This window comes from Hesperophylax consimilis, chromosome 28 (genome assembly GCF_061612785.1).
Source record: "Hesperophylax consimilis isolate HC1 chromosome 28, BYU_Hcon_1.0, whole genome shotgun sequence".
Classification (NCBI taxonomy): Eukaryota; Metazoa; Arthropoda; class Insecta; order Trichoptera; family Limnephilidae; genus Hesperophylax; species Hesperophylax consimilis.
Genome location: NC_142863.1, coordinates 13424405 through 13445752, shown reverse-complemented (window position 1 = coordinate 13445752; position 21348 = coordinate 13424405). Strand labels below are relative to the sequence as shown.

Here is a 21348-nt window from a genome sequence, read left to right as displayed (position 1 = left end):
GGAACGAAATAATTTTCCCCTTTATTCAGAAAACAAACGTCGATTCTGAATGTGTATTAAATGTTTTATTGTATTTAAGAAGCGAGTGTTAAGGCAGAATTAATTGTGAGTAACAAGGAACTCGCGTGAAATAATTTTCTTTCAGAAAGCAAACGTCCATTCTGAATGTGTATTAAATGTTTTTTTGTATATTATACTGAATGTGATTTGTATTAAATGTTTTTTTTGTATATTATTCTGAATGTGATTTGTATTAAATGTTTTATTGTATCTTATTCCGAATGCGTATTGAATGTTTGATTGTATATTATTCTGAATGTGTATTAAATGTATTATTGTATATTATTCCGAATGTGTATTAAATGTTTTATTGTATACTATTATGAATGTGTGTTAAATGTTTTATTATATATTATAAGTAAAAAATCTAAATATTTTGAAAATTTGAAAAATTATGCATTGTCGGGAGATTTTCTGATCTGATTTAATACAAGATCGATTATAGTGCAGGCCTGGGCACGCGATTGTCAAATTACGAAGTCAGTGTTGTCGTTAAGTAAATTTACTTACATATTACTGCTTATATAATATGATTTAATATTAACAACACACAAATCAGCAGTAACATCGAGTATCATCAACAGCATTCGCCGCTATTTGTAAACTGATATTGCTCGATGGCACAGACTTGATCACGCGACACTTCAAAATTTGTCGCGTTGGCCTTAATATCTTTTGTAGCTCAAATAAGACCCGTTTTTACAAGGCAAAAAACGAAACAACAAAATTTAAACCATGTAAACGTTCCTTTTAAAAAAGTGTGATTTAAGTTGGATGGTGAATATATGCACTATAAAATTGTATAATAAATTAACGCATCCAGTTGTAGTTTTCAATGGAAAATACAAAGGATCAAGGTCAGAAAGGAAATGACATGTTGACATACCTCGTAGCGATTTCGTAGACATGGTACCTCGCCAAGGAAGTGAATTGGAAGCCTTTTCTGACGTCAGATATGAGAAGCACATATTTCAGATTGCTTGATACTTTAAAGTCCACAGCGTTCAGTTGTCTCTGAAAAAGAAAATAACAATTTAAGTAAATAGTAATAAAAGGTAAATTAAGTAAATAATAAGAGTAATTTTTTTATAATAATAATTTGTTCATTTAAAGAACAGTAAACGATTTTACGTAACTCTATTATTTTTAAGTTTTTCTTCACTGCCTTGATAAGAAGTAATTAAAAATACAATTAAACTATCTGGTCCACATAATATAAAGCATATCCAATTAATATTGAGAGCGTTCAACACAAATTTTTAGGGTTCATCAATTTCAAACTATCCATACTTATTAACCAAATTAATTGTGTTAATCTAATGAAATTGCTTGATCTAACCGACTTATCTTACAAAAGAACCATGATGGATTTGGTACTTTTATTTATATTAGTTCATGGCTAAATGGGTGCACCTGTCGTAACTAAGCTAATAACGTTCCGAGTACCAAATCGCAATATGATACTTCCTGGGTTCTTCTTTGTTCATTCGTCAAAAACCAACTACAGGGTTTTCCAATAAGAGGTGTTATTTTGATATTCAATCGTAAAAGATGTAATGTTTTCGCCTTTTCGCCATTCTTTTATTTTGTTTCAAACAATATAGAATTTTCTTCTCTCTTGGCTATGACCGATGTTTAAATTTTTTTTTTCTAAGGCTTTGCATATGTGTTCGCAGGGATGGAAAATTCCTCCCCTACAACACATAAGCCTCCATGAAAATTGGACCCTCTTCTTTGATATCTACAGAAAGCTACTTAAAGCTCTCTTGTACTATATATCTTTATAGACATATGTACTTAACTAATTAATACGTTATTTACGATCTTGAACGCAAATATACCCGTATTTATATTGTAATTAAATTCCATCAAACGTTGTGTAATTTTTTTGATTTATGATATAGGATTTTAATTACTTTCATTTTTGTGGTAACCCCCTTGGTTCTGATCGAGGTGTTGAGTTCAAAGTTGAATTAGTCTTTCTATTGCAAACCTAGACTTAAATGAATTTTCTGAATGAGCTAACTTTCCTATTGTAATTATTCTGATTCCCTGCACCCTAACAAAATCGTAGTTAAACGCTGATAAAAGATATTATACATGTTTATTTGGACAGGTAATTTAATATAACTCAAATGGTTAATTGTTAGTAAATTTGATTTTGGTGAACTTTTGTGTCTGTGTGGCACCACTCCTTTATGATTCTGCTGCTATAAGGTACATGTAAAGATTGATTTAGTAGGTTAATGTAATTAGTTAATTGCATATTTGACGAACTCGGAATAGCCCATTTGCTGGCATAATTTGGCTCCAATCCTCCATCAAGTAAACGAGATGATCGGGAGTGGACTAGAAATTTGCACAATCCTTTGACACGGCTCCTTGATTGATACCTAAGTTATCGTGTCCCAAGAAGCCTTCCACGTCATCATGTACTGCATTCAAGTTTCCCCCCGGGTCCCGATACCCCCAAATTCCGACACCTCCTTGGACTACAATTTACTTAGGGCGAACCGGTTTCGTCCTACATACAATCATATACTCACGGTTTGTGTGGACTTACGGGTCGTGAATCCTCATTCCACGTCTAAGAGAAGATGCGAGAGTAGTCCATAGGACCTAAAATGCAAGCTGTATGCAGGTCCGCATCCTCCAATAGACAGTACATACGAATAAATATATGTATACATACAGTTTGGGAAAGGTTTATAACTCGCAATACGAGGCTATCTACCTCGCATCCCGAGCTCGGATCTCGCGCCAAGAACTCTGCGAAGCTCTAGGTCTGGTAACCGAATATATACGTAAGAATAAGGTTATACTAATAAATACTAGTAAAATAAGATCATATTTGATAGTTTGTTTTGGAGAGCTATCGAACTCCAGGCTTTTGTTTGTTTGGTTTTGACGTTTTTATTTAAGAGAATCGTCATCTCTATTTGGTTTGGTTAATGGTCTTGTTGTAGGAGCGACCACTGCCTCCTATTGATGAACTGTATTTGTTTTAAATTTTACCTCCAGGGTTCAACATTAATTTTTGTTCATCCTATCCCGTGATTTTCCAATTGTTTCAAGTGGTTGATTGCCACATTAGAGAGTACTCGACCCTCAAATATCTCAGGCAACTGATGGGGTTTTGTATGAGCACCCAATCAATAAAATTCAAATGTTTCGTATAATTATTCGATATAAATCTGGCTAACCCGTGATTTTTCAATTGTCGATTGTGAATGATAAGTATTTGTAAGCACGCAGCTTCCAGCTGTTTCAGGTAACCAATAAAACTGTGCGATTATCTAATCAATGGTATTCAAATGTTTCATGTAATTTTTTGATATAAATCTGGCTAACCCGTGATTTTTCAATTGTCGTTTGTGATTGATAAGTATTTGAGAACACGCATCTTCCAGCTGTTTCGGGTAATTAATAAAATCCTTTGTGACTAACTAATTATGGCCAAGGTCGTTTTCAAACTATGCGGTTGACCCAATTCTCCAGTGATCCTTTGTTTTGTAAACAAATAATATAAACATCTCCTGACACACTAACCTAAATGTGAGATTTGTTTATTTTAAAATTCCTTAGAAGTCATTTGTGCCTCTTAACTTTTATTGTGCACTATTAATTAAAATATTTTTAAATCCTTTATTGAAGTTAAACTATATATTTCATTTTCCGAATTTAGTAAATTTACTAGAAGTTAAGTGAAAATAATATAAATATATATATATGTACACATATCTCTATTGTCAAAATATGTTAAAAAAGAGTACATATATTAATAAATAAATATAAAATATATGATTCTACATAGTCTGGAATATTAATAAATACATATTTTCTTTTCCAATAATATAGATATGTCCTCGGGTAGGTATTAAAAATCGCTACCATTTCGATGTTTCGATTAATAAATAAAATACATATATATAATTACATTACTCATATATATATTCTTTATATACAATATTTTATTTTATATTTATAAATATATATACAAATATACAATATACATATATTAATGTGTAATTCTTTGTTTTGTTGTTTTAATTTAATATTCAATTGATATACTTCCACTTCACAGCCCTTCTGTGTCTCCTGGGACCTGAAAATTATTTATAAAAGGAAAACTCACCCACGTCAAGGTATTTCCGGTCGGGTAGTACACAACAACCTTGATGAAGAAATCCTACCTAATTAATTGTATTTTTCAACTAATTTCAAAATAAATCTTTTCGACTATTTATTCCTATTTAATATTTTATTCTCGCTTGAATCGTATAAATTAGCTGATATTTAATTTTTCTTCCGAACGAAATCCTAATTCAGAAAACCCGTTGATTTAATAACACCTTTCTAGTTTAGGCTTTTGAATGATAGCTGTTTCAAATTCTTTTTCGAAATGATAGACTGATGATTAAAATTCCGGTTAAAACGACAAACACTTTTAACACTGTCGCTATACGCACGATGGATTTTAATTGAACAATTTATTAATTCTAAATTTCTTTTTATATAAATTGATAAGAAAATTTATTCCGAATTGTGCAAACTTTTAATTAACTTCTTAATAAGTTAAATTTTTTTCCTCTTACTATTAATTTTAGAACAAAGGTTTAAACGTTTATTATTATCGAATCCTTTTTTTTTTGTTTTTGTGTTTCTTTTAACCTAAGATGAAGTATTTATTACTATTATTATTATTTTTTAACCAAATTGACGTTAAATTATAATCTATTTTTAAATATCAATACGCGATCACGTTCACTTTAGATTAACGATAACAAACTCTTAAATTTAATTTGAATGTTTTCACTTTGAATGAAATAATTATTTTTAAATTTTTAATTAATTCACAATTCACTTTTGCACTTCACTTAACACTTTTAAGCACTGAGTTTAAATTATATTTATTTTCACTGTTTAACCAAATTAAACTGATTTAACAAAACTTCACTGGTGGGGTTTTCAGAATTTAGAAACTGAATTTAAGACTTTTTACAAAACTTTCTAAGTCCAGGTACTTGTTCAGAATTTAACACTTAGATTATTTCACTAGAATTTTACCAATAGACGTAGTACTGCCATGTAACAACTTTTCAAACCCTCGGCGCGACTGCCTCCTGACTGATGAGTTCCATCTTTTATACCCCTCTCAGGTTCCAAAAGACGTATCTGAATTTCTCTTGATGCTTAATTCTATCTCCTATCAACTCGTAAATCCGAACATCCCTCTCATCAATATCGATTCTGCTTCCATAAGATGTTCTGCTTTCCGGCTCTGGGCGGTAGTTAGTTTTTATCTCACAAATCTAAGTCGATAGGGTCCGAATCGGGTAAGTCTGCGTTAATCGCCCAAGCTCCCTTTGTCCTCTGTTCATACAAAAATGTAGTTAAGATCTCATGATTTTGTGTTCCTTTTTTTTCTCAATTCGCGATAGGTCCATCCTCAATAACATATATATAGATCTCAATTTTATGCATCTCGTGCGAAATTGTTTAAATCCATGCTGAAATCTTTACTACGCATTTTAAATTTCGATTCGTCTAAATTCTACTCAATTTTATTGTCCCTTATATGGGCTTTTCCATTTTCACCAGTACTTTCTCTCTTAATGCCGCAGATTTGAATTTTTCCTTATCTTCTTGGATTTTCTTTTATCCGCGACGTTTTCTTGCACAATTTCTTCTTTTTTTTCTTATGTTATTTCTCATAACTCTATAATTAATTATTTTCCAAGTCGTATTTATTTATTTCACGGATAAATTTGAATTGTATCACTTTTCTCCACTTGGATTATTCTTTATCTTCATTCTTTACCCTTTCTTTTATCTTTTCTCCACTTTTCCCGACGTGTGTGGTCTCCAGGAAAATTTCATACTTCATCTATTATTAATTAATATATAGTTTTCCACACTTCCATGGGAGATATACCTAATTAGACTCTGGGATATCTGTCATTTTTATTGCCTGATCCAATCTCCGCCCCATCCTCCATCTTTCTCATACCAGAATTCACATAAAACATATGCACTGACATCTGTTTATGTTTAAAATTTTGGTACTAGACTCGTAAATTTAGTTTAATTTCAAACCTATCAATTTTAATCTCTTTTGACTAATCTAAATACTTCCATAAGGTCCACGTTAAAGTTAATCGCTTTTCTAATCGTTTATTACCTTAACGTAAATAAAAATCATGTTCGGATTTCGATTGTTTACCCTTCAAAATATACATGAGACCGCCAACCTTTTATCTTGTTTCGATCCCTTCGTAATATTGGGTAACTCTAATATATATCTAACCTAATAATCATGAAAATGTCTACTTTTCCTGAATCTAATCTATCGATATATGTTTAGTGTTACTGTCTTCTTCTGATACTCGATTTTCACGTCCCTAGAACCTTCGTAGCAGCTAAAATCTCTGTATTAACCTTCCATTCGATCGCCGCACTTTTCTAAAATGTGTATTTTTTTTGCGAGATTTTCATTCAAGATTGATTTACCAATATGTCCGTTTCATCTTAAATTGATAACGATTAATTTCCATTGTTTCCAACACTCACTCCTCTCTTTAGTACGATTTTTATCGAACATGACACCCTCCTTCTATCATAAATAATTGTACTACAGTTGAAAATTCTGCCAGTGATTTTCCTTCGCTTTTCCCGTCCTTTTTTTTATACTATCACGTTTATAGTTTTTCCATTGCATTTTCGTGTGTGTGTTTTTCAACTTGTAAATCTTCAAAGCACTCGATTTCAATGGTTCGCCATCACCTAAATGTCTCGGTTATTGTAAACATTTCCTAGAGTTTGTCGCCTTGAACGTCAGTGTTTATACCATAGTGCGTTCACCTCTAATTTTTGTGGGAACGGAAATGCAATTAATTATCTTTTTTAATGTCGGGTCCAAGGTTCAATCCTTTGTCTTTCGTAGACACACCCCCCTTCGTTCACTGATTGGTTACTCAAAATTTTATAGCTCTTTGTTCAGATCTATTGGTTGACAAAATTCAATATTTATTTATAGGCCTAGGAAAAGGGGAAGTACCAGTCGTCCTAGACGATTTTACGACATCTCTGCTCTCGTCCCGGAACCTTGATTTAATTTCAACTATTACAGGAGTCTACTGCAAGCAAGCTGGATCAATTCTTTCTCCGCCAGATGTCGTTAGCATGTCCGTGTTCATAAATAATTTGCATATTTTCTTGCAGCTATGGTTTATCTGTTTTTTCTTTCACTGTGATTTAAAGCCTTTCATCACAAAGATCAATGGTTTCGTTGCTTGTGTGGCACGTAGCGCCGTCTTGTTGAAAGTAAACGTTGTCCAGATCAATACCATCCAATTCCGGCCATGAAAAATCATTAATCATCTCTCGATAGCGCAATCCATTCACCGTAACTGTTGCTCCAGCCTCATTTTCTAAAAAGTAAGGTACAATGACTCCGCCGGACCATAAACCGCACCAAAAAGTCACACGTTGAGGATAGAGAGACTTTTCAACAATAAATCTTAGGTTTTCCGAGGCTCAAATGCGACAACTTTGCTTGTTGACGAAGCCACCGAGGTGGAAATGGGCCTCACCACTCAAGATGATTTGCATTTGATTCACTCAAGTGAATTTTAATAATTTCAATGCGTTGTTAAAGCGTGTATCGTTCCATTTATATTAATGGCGTAGTTTCTACTTGTCAAATGTCAAAAAATGACAGCTTCAAAAGTAACATCTACCGAAATAGCGGGCTCTTCAAAATAACACCTCTTATTGGAAAACCCTGTATTTTATTAATTCCCCAGTCCAAAGGCTAGATACGCTTAGAAATAAATTCAGTTCCGTTGATATTTTCATTTATTCCATACTAAAATTTAAATCTCATATATTTCTAACGTTATATTATATATGATATTAGCTGTACCCGGCGTTGCTAGGGGTTATTAATGGTTAAAAGTAAATTTTTAAATTGTTAATTAGTGAACCTGAAAGCTTTTTTCATTTTTATTATTTTTAGCTGGAATTATTGTAAAGAATTGAAAAGATTACTTTTCATAAGTTTTTGTTTCATTTGATCGTGCCACGTCTTCTTGGGGCGTGCGCGACTTCCACCAATCGCTACTGTATACCACATTGTTACTATTAAAAAAATGCAAAATGTCGACTTTTATTCAATTCCGTATCTCATTCCATTGCATAGATAATACGTAAAGTCTTACTTGCGCGTTTCCATTTTTTTTAAATGTTTCAAACCAATCTCTATACGGTCTTAACACTAATAAGAACAAAGTTTTAAATTTTCAACGAAATCGGTCGAAGTCTTTGGGGACAAACAAACAAACAAACAAACATTCACTTTTATAAATATGGATAACTTCATTTTTTATGTAAATATTTACCTTATAATTAACTTTTTAATTTATGCTGATTTTTGATATTTACTCCAGATAAGTGTTAATACATTTTCACTCTTTTTCAAAAATGTAATGTTATTAATGCGATGCACTACGTCGTGTAATATTTTATATTGAGCCGCTATCAATAACAACCCTTACGTAGATGGCGATAAGGTTTAAATTCCCGCTTAACACCATCCGCCTGTTTTGATTTATGCAAGAAAAAAACATGGCCAAAAAGTGCCTTTTATTTTATTTTATGGATGTTCAGGCATAAATGTTTTTTTTCGATCATTTTATAAATAACTTAATTTGCAACATTATACAATAAAATCACAACCGAAAATGGGTTCGTAAGTAGGAGATTTTTAACTTTAAAGCAGTTTTCATAGGCCTTATACATTATTTTTTTCTGGGCTTATAAAAAGATTTACCTGAAAAATACTCGATTATTTCAAAGGCCAAGATGTATTCTACTTGCAGTATTTAATTAAAGCATCTGAAACATTTCTAGGCGACCAAATGTTCAAACCAAAAACACATGATTTTGCATTACTACGTATGGCATCGCCCTAATCTTATTTTTAATATTCTCTTGTTGCTATACAAATTTGAATTGCAAATCCTATTCGTGTAGCTGAGAATAAAAATATTATTATTTCCTTTAATATTATTATGATAAATTATTTAGTAAAACTTCAAATTGTAATATTTAATTATTGAAAAGAATATTAGCAATTCCTAAACGAATATTTGAAAGAGAAATAACATAAAATGATACGGTCGCATCTAGGACTAGAGCCCAGGATCCTTGCCTTGCCGGGGCACCGCTCTACCAACTGAGCTAATGGGACCCTATCTCTTTCGGTCATATTTCGAATAAGAAAAATATAGCATCCAGTTCCGACGTTTCGGCAAGACGAGGGTCCTGGGTTCGAGTCCTAGATGAGACCTATCTTTTTTCAAATATTCGTTTAGGAATTGCTAATATTGTCTTCAATAATTAAATAAATAAGTATCCTTGCCTCATTCACATCCATACATCGTCTCACACATACTCTTCTATTATTCTGACTCTTGACATGACCCGGCTGAAGTATTTGAATCTCTTGATCGTGCCATATTTTCCTCGGGCGTCCCCGACTTCTGCTACCATACATAATAAATAAGTAAAATATGTACATAAAAGTGAGTAAAATATAGGGTCTCCACACTTTATGAGATAAGCGATATGGGTAATTTATTCCACCGACAAGTGCGGCCATTATGTCAGTGAACTATTAAAAAAGAGATAATTCCTCGCAGAACTAAGAATCTATTCATTCGATTAAAACTATAGAAGGCCCATTGTCATGAAAGCATAATGGGGATTTTTTTTATTTGTTTTGTTGCGCGACACACAGATGTCGCTGGTCTCGCCGGATATCCGCCAATCTCTGAAACTATTCGCTGATCCCCGCCTCACTTCCGCTTAATTGGGCGAATCGGTGCCATTAAGCTTTTAAAATAGTCCCTGCACCAGGACCGGATTATCCTGCCAGCTTGTGGCACTGCCTTAATTATCACTTTTAAGCGGTTAGTAGGTAAGTAGATAAATGTGTCGGGCTTAATCCTAAATGTGTCGGGCTAGCTAAGTCCTCCATCACTGCACACACAACATTGTTGACCAAAGTTATCAAAGTATGAAAAATAAAATATCGTCACATTATCCGTAACACACAAATCTTTGTCTGTCGTTAAAAACACACATATCATATGCAATGCATACCTCTGCCGTAGGCCACGCCAAGCGGTTCGCTACGTTTGATTATTTAGCAGGGGTGTTCGGGTTCATAGCGAAACACCTGCCCACCACCTGGTTGATTTGGGGAGACCCTTTGACCTCTCTAGCTGGTCTCTGAACGCATCGCTTTGTGCCGCAGCGGGAGGGATATATTTATACGAAACTCCTCGACAAACTCATTTCTAGATTCCTACCCACCCCTCAGACCTTTTTCCTTCCCAGAACCTCCTCTGCTTCCTCTCCTTAGAAATACTGCACTCCACGAGGGAAATTATTTTCGTGTGTGGGGTAAATGAATTTCTTTTTAAAAGCACACATTGATGCCATTCTTGTACTTGTTAAAAATGCTTCCTCCGTCGTTCAACTTCAAGACCCAAAATTTCGTTCCCAATAGCCTCCGCACAGCATCCGACATAATAACACTCGTGGAAAATAATCTCCGTCGAAGTCTCTCGTGCAAAATTCATATAATAGAGTATTTTCATTGTTTTTTTTAATATTCTCGAAGAAAATTAAGAAAAAGACTTATGATAATTAAGTTATTTTTGTGTTGTTGAATAAATTTTCTACAACGATTTAAAATTTTCCATTTTTGATTTGCCGCCAAAACTACATGTTCCTTATGATTTGTGAATTCGACAGCCTTAACATCACGCCGGGCAACGTTGGTGACAGCCAAAGATATTAGAAGAACTATCTTTGGTAACAGCCGTCTTACCAGACATTGGCATTTTCTATGGGATAATGACGTTGTAGCCGATTGGAACCGTTGTGCGATATAAGTTCGTTTTTAAAATCAATAATTATGAATGAAAATATTAAAAGACAAATTTTTAATACCTACTACAATCACGATCAGAAAAAAAACTTTAAATCTTCCTCACATTTTAACGGTATTCATAGTTTGTGAAAATACTCCATTGGGGAAGTTAATACATACTACTACTGCTACTACTGATAATTAGTTAGTTAAGGAATTTCCTAAGATCGATTAAGTTCAATTAAGATCGATCGAGTTCAACAGAGGGCGACGGAACACAATAGAAGAGTTCAAAAGAAGACACAACTTGTCATCTTACAAGGTGTAATTTTGATTAATTCAATAGTAAATGACTTAACAGCTGATTTTATTCATTCAATAAATACACTATAAGGGCGGGTTATTTCTACAGAATTTGAAAAATTTCATAGTTAAAGTTCATGTTCTGTTATTATTTGATTATGAGTACTTAGATAATACCAGAACTTAAATATCAATTTTGAAATATGATGAATTATTAAAAATCTTTTAAATAACCCATTCTTAGTAATAGTATTGTAATTTCTGTTCCTAGTTTGGCCTTGTATTGAACATTTCCCGGTGGACTCTTTTGTTTTTGAATTTTCTAAAAATTTCCGGTTTTTGCCGAGTGTCCACCCCGATGAGTGTTTTGTGAACGGAATATCGGATAATGGGCGATTATTAGAAAAAACACCATTTTTCAGAATCGTGATTCTGATTACAATGGGGACATCAAGTAGTGCGGGGAGGTATAAGCTATTATGAAGTCGTGCAAAAAAAACTAGGAGTCTTTTTGATAGGGATTTTAAAAGAGGGGAAATCAACAAGCATTCCAGTGGAGAATTGTCACAAGAAAACATTATTATAAACCTAGTTTTTATTATATATTTTTATTATTAATTATCTATTTGTCAAATATATACAGTATTATATATAATACAAGTAGATAAGAACGAGTTAGCAGAAAACGTTACTCATAATCTCTCGCATGTGGACTGCGTATACCGGCCGTAATACAGACAGTATTAACAGTTGACAGATTTTTAAACCCCGCCCGACCCCAAGGTACAGAAACATACTGACAGAGATCTCGGACTTTGTTACCAATCTGATGATTTGACAAATATCAAGCGATCGGGCAATGAAAATGTAAAAAAACAGTAATACCCACTTGCAGCACTATCAGTGGAATATTTTAAAACGAAATATCGGTTTACCAAAGCAAATATTGAACGCATAATTAAATTAGCCGAACTTCAAAGCAATTCAAAACCGACCGGGTAAATTAAATTGTAAATGTCATCTGAAGAAACGTGGAGTTAGCTTAGTTAACTAGTTAGTTAGTTAACTAAACGCGTAATGCGAAAATAACCGAGTTTTCGAGGATTGAAACCAAGTGGTGCCAGTCTGAAAAAAAAACTGGTATGAATATTATTATGAGTAAAGATTTTAACCAGAGTAGTTTCCACCTACTTCACCGTATAGCTATACCAACGATGCAGAAGCGTATCAGGAAATCTTTATAAATAAGACTGATAGGGTTTTGGCACATAGCTTATCCAGCGATTTGAAGTTAAAAAGCGGGCGTTTGCCAATTGGCAAAATATGGAGAACGAAATGTTATTTTAAAAATCCCTAAATCTTTAAATATATATTTTTTCGATTGAAACCATTTTTTTTTTCATGTCACCACTGGTGCGGTCAGCTGAGTAACCAATTACTTAATTTGCTGTCCATTGCTGTACAATGTTGTGTATACCACGTGATACAAACTAACCTTGTTTTTAGGAAATGGTCATGCAGTCACATTTTTAACAGTATCTTGATAAAAAAGCCATAGGTCTCGACTAATAAGCAGGAGATTGCCGGTTCAAATCCCAGCGAGCGCAAGAATTTTTTTTATGATTAATTTGGGTTATTTCACAAATTCATTTATTTAAAATAATAATTAGTATTAGAATTAAAATTGCTTTAATCGCGTTTGATGACCAGATCTGAATAGCCCGGTACTTCCCCATCTTCCTCTCCCCTTCTCCTTCTCATCACCACTACCTTCAGCCTGACAACTTACCCCAATTGGGATGGAATAGTGGGATTCTTGTACGGTTTCACATTTCAAGATTATCCACCCTACTTATAAACGCGGTGTAAATAATACGCGACGGATAAGGTCAGAATAGTGAAAATTTATTTAATCACCTCGGCGTAGGCCTAGCTCAACGACTGGCTTAACTTTACCAACGATGAACCTGCGCGTAAGAATATAACAAATATAACATTAAAATCCCAGTTAAATGCTGAATCTCGGCCCGTTTTAGCTTTTAGTCAAACTGTGATCAGCTGTTAAGCATGAATATCGAATTGTTAAGCTGATAACAATTTGATTAATCACTGCAACGAATCTGAAAGGTCAAAAAATCAAAATGGCGCTTATGGTTGATTTTATGAAGTGTGATTTCTAGTCTCCAGATAGGCCGATAAAAAAGATTATCTGCTCTAGAAAGAATTATGATTTTTTTTGTTAATTACGCAAGAAGTAAGGACAAATTGAGCTTACATACATCTATCTTTTTGTGTTTTCAGTAACTACAAAATAAAATATTTAGGGTATATAAAATCATAATCTGCTCTTTCATAGATGGCGCTAATTTAATAAAATATTAAGGGTATATAAAATCATAATCTGCTCTTTCATAGATTAAATAAATTATTAAATTAACGCCTAATAATGAAAGCGTAGATTATAACGTACGTTAAGTTTATCCTTAAAGCACAAATTTCAACGAGAATTTTCCTTAAAACAATTTAATTAAATTAGTGCCATCTATGCAATAACAGATTATTACTTCTTTTGAGTACACCCTTAAAGGACTTGTTCAACTTTAGAACGTTACCATTTTCGTGTAATATTTCCGATTCTGAAGGAACTTTGATCATGAAATTTTAAATTATTTTTGGGATTCCCTAGAGAGCCATTTTCCCGTTCGTGAAACTGTGATTGCATTTTGTACCTCTCTATAGAATCTATAGTTCTACGGACAATACCACCATTGTTAAATTGCATACGAGACGTCATTCTGAGGAAACTTAGCTTTTATAACTACAGACAAGAGGACGGATGTACTGTGAATGCGCAAATGCAAAGCCGTGTAGTATCTAAAATAATATTTATAAAAAAACAGATTTTACAGCAGAAGAGACCCAAAAGATTTCAAAGGTTTGGAGCCTGTGCGACTATGGTATCCCCAATTGGTGAATGTTGTGAGGCTAAAGGTGATGAGGAGGAGAAGAAAGGCGGGGAAGTACCCGACTATTCAGATCTGGTCACCAAACACAGCTAAAAAGACACATCGAGTCTTACAAAATTCAAAAAACATTTACTGCACAAAAATACAGAGTACAAAGGTATAGCTTATAGGTTAAATTCTATTTCTTCCAGCTAACCCAACAAATACACATTATATTACAAAACCCAACAATTACATGTTAACAAATATATGTTAATAAAAAAAAAAAACAGAGGTATTTAATTTACGTAAGGTATTCATTTAAATTGTGGTGACATTTGTTTAAAATAAATATTTTAGTGATGATTTAAATTTGAGTATGTCAGTTATTTGTTTGATGCTACGTGGAAGGTTGTTATATATTTTAATGGCCATGTAGTGTGGTCCTTTTTGAAATATAGTTTTGTTTGCTTTTGGGATTAATAAGTTTTCTGTGAACCTTGTAGCGTGTTTATGTGTTGAATTTTTTTGTGGGAACTTTTCTGGAGATGATCGAACTAACAGGCATAACTCCATTATATATATGTCCGTCACTGTCAGAAGTTTGAGATTCTTGAAAATTGGTCTACATGAATCCAGGTGATCAGAGTTTGTAATTTTTCGTAGGCACCTCTTTTGGATGATAAAAACATCTTTGGCGTTTACTGAGTTTCCCCAAAAAACTATTCCGTATTTTATGATTTAGTTTGGCATTCTCATGTAAAAAGTGATGTACGTGCACTAACTCGCACATAAATTAACAGTTATTGCACACATGCATGTATGTTGTAAGAACGGGTAGCTTTAACAACTCATTCTTTAAGACCCAGGATTCTTCAAAAGGACCCATCCCATAGCTTCAACATGACAGATTACAGAGGTTCTGTGTTGAGCTAATCAATAACGTTAAAATATATGTATAGACAATTGCATTTTCATCTTTAAACAAAGTAAACTTATTTAATCGGTCACTTTTTATTTATTTGTTTTATTTATTTATTCATTCATAATGGTACGTTACGATGGAATCCTCCGCCGCTCATCTCACTAGGGAATTCCTGTGTAATATAGTATATAATAATATAATCAACACCTAGTTTCAACACCATTGTAAATTACCCCCTAGTATCCACCCCACCTCATGCTTCTTCCACCATACGTTTAAATCTATATTTGTAATTTAGTCTTAACCCTTTCACTCCCGAATTATTGTTTTCACATATATATACCTCAGAAAATTATTTGAAATTTATTGGTATATTTTTTTTTGTTGAACTTGTTTTAAGTTAATTTGGCTTAGCATTAGACGTCACAGGGTATTTTTTAAATAGTAAGGTAAATTAAAAGTAACACAAAAGTAATCCAAACAACTGTTTCATGTCAAAAATTCACATTTACAATGTAGTGTTAATCTCTAAGGTTTGAAACAAATTATATTTAAATAACATTCATTCAGAAATAAAGAAATAATGTAGGATAATCTTTAAAAATTTTCCACTCTAGTCGAAAACATGTGCGTCACTAATAGAGTTAATTTGAATGAACATTGAAATGCATTTACGATATTCTGGCAAATGACTGTGAATCACCTGTGAATAGTAAATTGAACTGATGTTATTATTATAGAACACATCTTTATGAGTTCAAATATTTGAAATTTGAGTAGAAAATATTGATATCTCACCACATAAATTAAGTAATGAATGACGGCAGAAATTCGATGAAGCTCATAATCAGCAGATGTCAAAATATTTATCATTTTTGTGGCGAAAATAAGGATTTTAACCAAGCGGAAAAAAAGGCTTCAAAGAAAAGACTACAAGATTTAAAAAAAAAACAAAAAAATGGCTCTTCTAAATTACTACCGTTACGGTAGAAAAAAATACAGTGTGTGGCAAGCCCACGCACGACGGAAGTGAAACTTTTAGTATTCTTCTCTCTCTCTTTTCATTTCATTCTCTCTTTTTTTCTGTCTATTGACATTTTTATAAGTAGCATGTGATAAAAAAAATAAAAAGTTATACAAATATGGGATTCGAACCCGGGTCCTGCATAACGAGTGTCGAACGCTCTGCCTCTAGACCGCGAGGAGAGGTATCTCGCGCGACGAGAACCGCGTATACAACGTGTACTCCTCAATTGACTTGTCCGGCTGTGTTTTTTACTAAAAAAACTTGTCACGCACGTCTGCGAGAGTAATTTGTCGCGTTATCGGCCTTGATTAGTAATTTTAATGATTAAAAATAAAAATAATTAATCAAAATACCGAGCGACTCTACCGGCTTGATTTGTAAGCTATATTTCGACCAAAATATCATATAGTCAAAATATCTAAAAATCGCAGCACGAGAGCATTTTATCACTTTTCCTCGTATTAAAAAAAATCACAAAAAGAAAAAAAAATAGTTAAAGCGGGGATCAAACCTCGTTTCTTCACGACGAGAGTCGGGCGCTCTGCCTCTAGACCGCGAAGCTGAGTTTGGAGAGTGACCTAAACTAGGTATATAATATGAGCTAGGCTCCTATAGCGAAATGATCACGGTTTTTAGTGACGGTCATGAGTCGGTTTTACTCCGGTCCTCGAAATTGCATGACGCGCGTAAAGAAGTTTCACTTCAAAAATCACAAAGTTCGTGTTAATTTGAATTTATTTATTTTATTTTCTATTATCCCTAGCATTATCTATTATTTTTATTTGAATCCTACCTTATTTTTATTTTTATCTTTATGTTTACAGGATTCACCTACTCCAATTCCTTTCCTGTATGTGATCATGTACATAATATTATATATTCAGTATTGGTTATTTATGAAGGGAAAGAACTATTTTAAAGAATACCTGTCATCATTAAATAAGTTCATTTGCTTTATTATTCTTTTTTTTTCATTTCAATTCTGTTTAAAATTTCATTTAAAAATAATTATTTAATTTATCTTTTATTTTCATCGCTTTCTTATTTTCAGTTAAACCTATTTAACCTACACCTATTTTACTACTGAAGGAATCATGTATAACATGTATATAATTGTACACAAATTTCGACTACCATAATACGGACATGTGTCTAGTGTGTTAGTCGAAAAGAATGTAAAAAACCTGTATCCTAATATACTTTTATGAATAAAGAAAATTAAAAAAAAAAAAATTAACCCTGGGGATGAAAGTGTTAAGAAAGCCCTGAAGAAGTGAGCATTGCCTACCAAATAAGTCACTTGTATTGAAACTGCGCCTGCTCTCAACACAATAGTTCCTTATGAGAAAGACATAGCACATCACTGAATGTAAAAATTAAATAAAAGTGGCTAAAACTAGGTGACGATTATTATAAATTTAAATTTAAACTGTATTCGGGTCCGTCCTAAAGGTCTGTGATATTTTATGACATTGTGGAAAAATCTCATTGAGACAATAAATATTATCTTTAGTACACATCTGATATCTGATGTGATATTTTTACAAGAATATAGTGGTCAAAAAAACGACATCCGATCCGGCAGAACTAGAATTGGAGTGTTTACGTTATCTACGTTGTTTGGACTGGATTCCGGGATGTGCGTAATATAGTTACTTTGTGAAAGCTGGTATTTGAGATCCATGTTTATCTATGATGACAAAAACTTATAGAATATCGTTATAGGCGTATCCGTGGGCCTGGAAGCCAAATTATTGATTGAATTAAGATCGATGTTATGCACCCGCATTCTGAAGATTATAACATATGTCTCATGAGCACAGATTTTAAGTTCCTAAAAAATATATTATGTTATTTTTTAAGATAACGTGATGTCTGTGCGAATGTATATGAGTGCAAGCGAGATAGCATGCTTGCGAGATCTTATAAAAGGCGATGCACGTGAGTTGTGTGCCTCTTTTGTTACAACAGCTCCCCAATAAATACCATTACATAGATCACCAAAGAGTATGCATACTACCCGACACGGTACAATAAGGCAAGACAATACTCCATATACATACATTTGTACAGTCGAAACGGTAATTATATGAAATTTCCTGGATACAAAAAAATCTTAAAGAATGCTCCGAAAATTATTAAAAACCTGTTTCGTTCTGTTTTTTTTAATATGTTATCATGCAAAATTTCTGTGCATCTTTAAATGCAACTTAGGCATTATTTGTCGAGAAATTTTGGCTATATTTTAAACGAATCATGTTTTATTAAAATTTTTAAATATTATCGGTTTGTCATATTAGCGCGTTATCTAAGATTCGTATTTACAAAGCACCCGTTTCTACGTAGCACCATCAAATACTTCTTTTCGAATGCTTATAACGTACGGGGCCTTAAGAACCCGTTGACAACGGGACTTCACTGTAATTATTATCCGTTAGTGTTTTTTAATTAGTCATTGTTATTGTGCAAAATTTGTGGAAATACATAAAAACCAAGGAATATTATGATTGTAGATTTTTTTAGCCAAAAGAATTGGCAAAAAAAATTCGCCTCATTTTGTAGACCAGGGGTTCCCAACTTTTTGTACTCTACAGAACATTCTAAAATATCGGTAGGGTGGCGGGCACCACCTATTTTTAATTGACAAAATCGGGGCAGCAATCGCAATCAAAATGACAACAACGCGGTTCCAGGTTGGGAATGCTATTTGCACATCACTCCTTGTACACGCCGAAAACCCAAAGTGAGCCGATGATCGCCAAACCGATCGGGACGGTACGAGCACGTGACTACTGTCAGTTTGGCTGTCGGGGCCATGCTTATTGCTTTCACTGACAGACAGAGCTGGCAAAGTAATGTGCTATGTGTTTTGGCGCCTTCGGCGTTCATCGGCTCAGTTCGTGGCGTTCGTTCACTTCGGGTTTTCTGCGTGTACAATGAGTGATGTGCAAATAGAACTCTCCGTTCCAGGCAAGCGTGAAGAGTGCAGTCTGGCTCGCCGCTAGACAGGTTGAGACAAGTACTGTCAGCAAAGGAACCACTCATACATACAATATTGCAATCATACAAACGTATTTAATAACCTAGGCACTCAAAAAATTAAAATCCTAACAAATAAATAAAAATAATTCACATTTTTAATTAATTTTTATGAAAAATTATTTCACTGTCGAATAGTGGCGGGCACATACGAATCCCTGTTGTAGACCATTAGGAATTTACATATGAATGAACAGCGTTAGTAAACTTAAAATTCTTTATTCAAATTTAGATTTAGATTGAAGATAGAATTATTATTTTTAAATAATTCATTTCGATACCATCCTACTTTGAATATCAAAAGTTTATATTGAACATTTACATCACGCATGCACCGACAACCGAAAATAGTATGTTATTAGACTGATACAAGTCTACAGCACATTTCATTCGGTTCCTGACTGCCGAGATTAAGACATCCCAGGAGGTGATTCCGTGTTCGCTCTCCATCTTCACGTTAAAATTCAATATTGATTGTAAATATACTGATAAGTACCTTTGATAGTGTTCTTATTTGATATAATATCCCACCAAGTATATTACAAGTCCATAAATGATGAGCCCGACGTGATTGAATATAAAATAAATATGTATTAGTATATATTTTAATTCGGATGTCTGGCGCCTTGGAGTCGATAGGTCTTATATAACAAGCGGAATAAGTTTTCTATTAAATTGATTTTAATCACACTTCTTTGAGATGTGTCGTAGGCACGTCATGTGCCCGAAGATTAACTTCAAATTATCGATAATAGGGTAATTTCGATTTTTTTTATTCTAGAAAAAAATTATGAAAAATTAATATATTGACGATTATTTAAATTGACGAATAAGTCTTCAAAATGAGACTTGCCGTCAAAACGACATGTTCGTTTTTATTCGTGAATATGGCAACGTTTTCTATGTCATAATGACGTTGTAGCCAATTGGAACCGTTTCGGAATGTGAAATTTACGTAAATTTAATAAATAAAAATACATATTATTCAATAATTTGAACGACGAACATGAACATTGACGATGCTTTATAACTTCAACATGAACCGAATACCAGATGAAACTAACACACCTTTTCTGAATAAACCTTAAATTTTTTGCAATTATATTTTTCATACATAATTAAGAATATTATTTATGTGTTGGGATTTAACGAACCCTTGTTATATTTCACCAACTAACCTGTAAACGTTTTTTGTCATCTTGAAAAACTAGTGATTTTGTTGATTGTAACTGCACACGTAGAATCTAATTTTTGGGACATTTTTGCATTTTTTTATTCAATATTGACCAAAACTCATAATTCTAAATTCAATTTGCCGCCATTGAAAGGAATGTCAACGTCAAGATGTTACACTAGCGCCTCTAACAGCCATAGTTGTTGATATTGCCAACATTTTACTGGAGTTGGAGGTATTACTAATATTATAGGGTATTTGGTATAAATCAAACTTCTAGAGATTACCTTTTCAGTGGTGTATGCCTATATGTATTGAGAATGGCGGCGTGTTGACGTCTGTCTGCTACGTGGATAGGAAATTGGAGAAAGGAGTGATTTATGACTGGAATAGCAGAAGATGTGATATAAACCTGATTGGAAAAATGTTAGAAATATATTACGTATATTTTTTTATTGAGATGATTTTTAACGACAGACGAAAAGCTATTCTTGTCAAGCTTATCAAACTAGATTAATTTTATTATGCGAATATCACACACCTTCTCGCTCCACACGCTCTTCTGTCATATTCAAAATGGATCGCACGCAAAATTCTTGCTTTAACAGACAATGTAATATTACAATAACTTAATGTTATCCATCATCGATTGCGGGCTGAATAAATAAAAAAAATAGCACATAAAAAAATATCACAAGTTACTTTTCTGTTGTTTAATTTTTTTTTTTTAATTTTTGTTTGAATTTTTTTAATATTGCAATATGTTTTCTTCTTGTATTAAAATACTATAGTTGTGTTTATGATTGTAAAATATATATAATCCTACTAATTTATGGTTATAACGAGAAAATGAATTGGATTACTTTGTGATTCCCAACTGTCCGGAAACAACGGGATGATGTAATACAGACGCGATGTATCATTCTCTAAGTTGTG

The 21348-nt window shown here is 33.1% G+C and overlaps 1 protein-coding gene across 2 annotated transcripts in view; it reads right to left on the bottom strand.

The window, feature by feature from the left end:
- Positions 1 to 21348, bottom strand: part of LOC149410200 (inactive dipeptidyl peptidase 10) — a 602511-nt gene that overhangs the window by 18134 nt on the left and 563029 nt on the right. For both annotated transcript variants that reach the window (XM_089649019.1, XM_089649018.1), the window contains exon 4: positions 947 to 1074. In XM_089649019.1, the coding sequence (XP_089505145.1) occupies positions 947 to 1074 (128 nt within the window). The remainder of the gene's footprint in view (positions 1 to 946; positions 1075 to 21348) is intronic.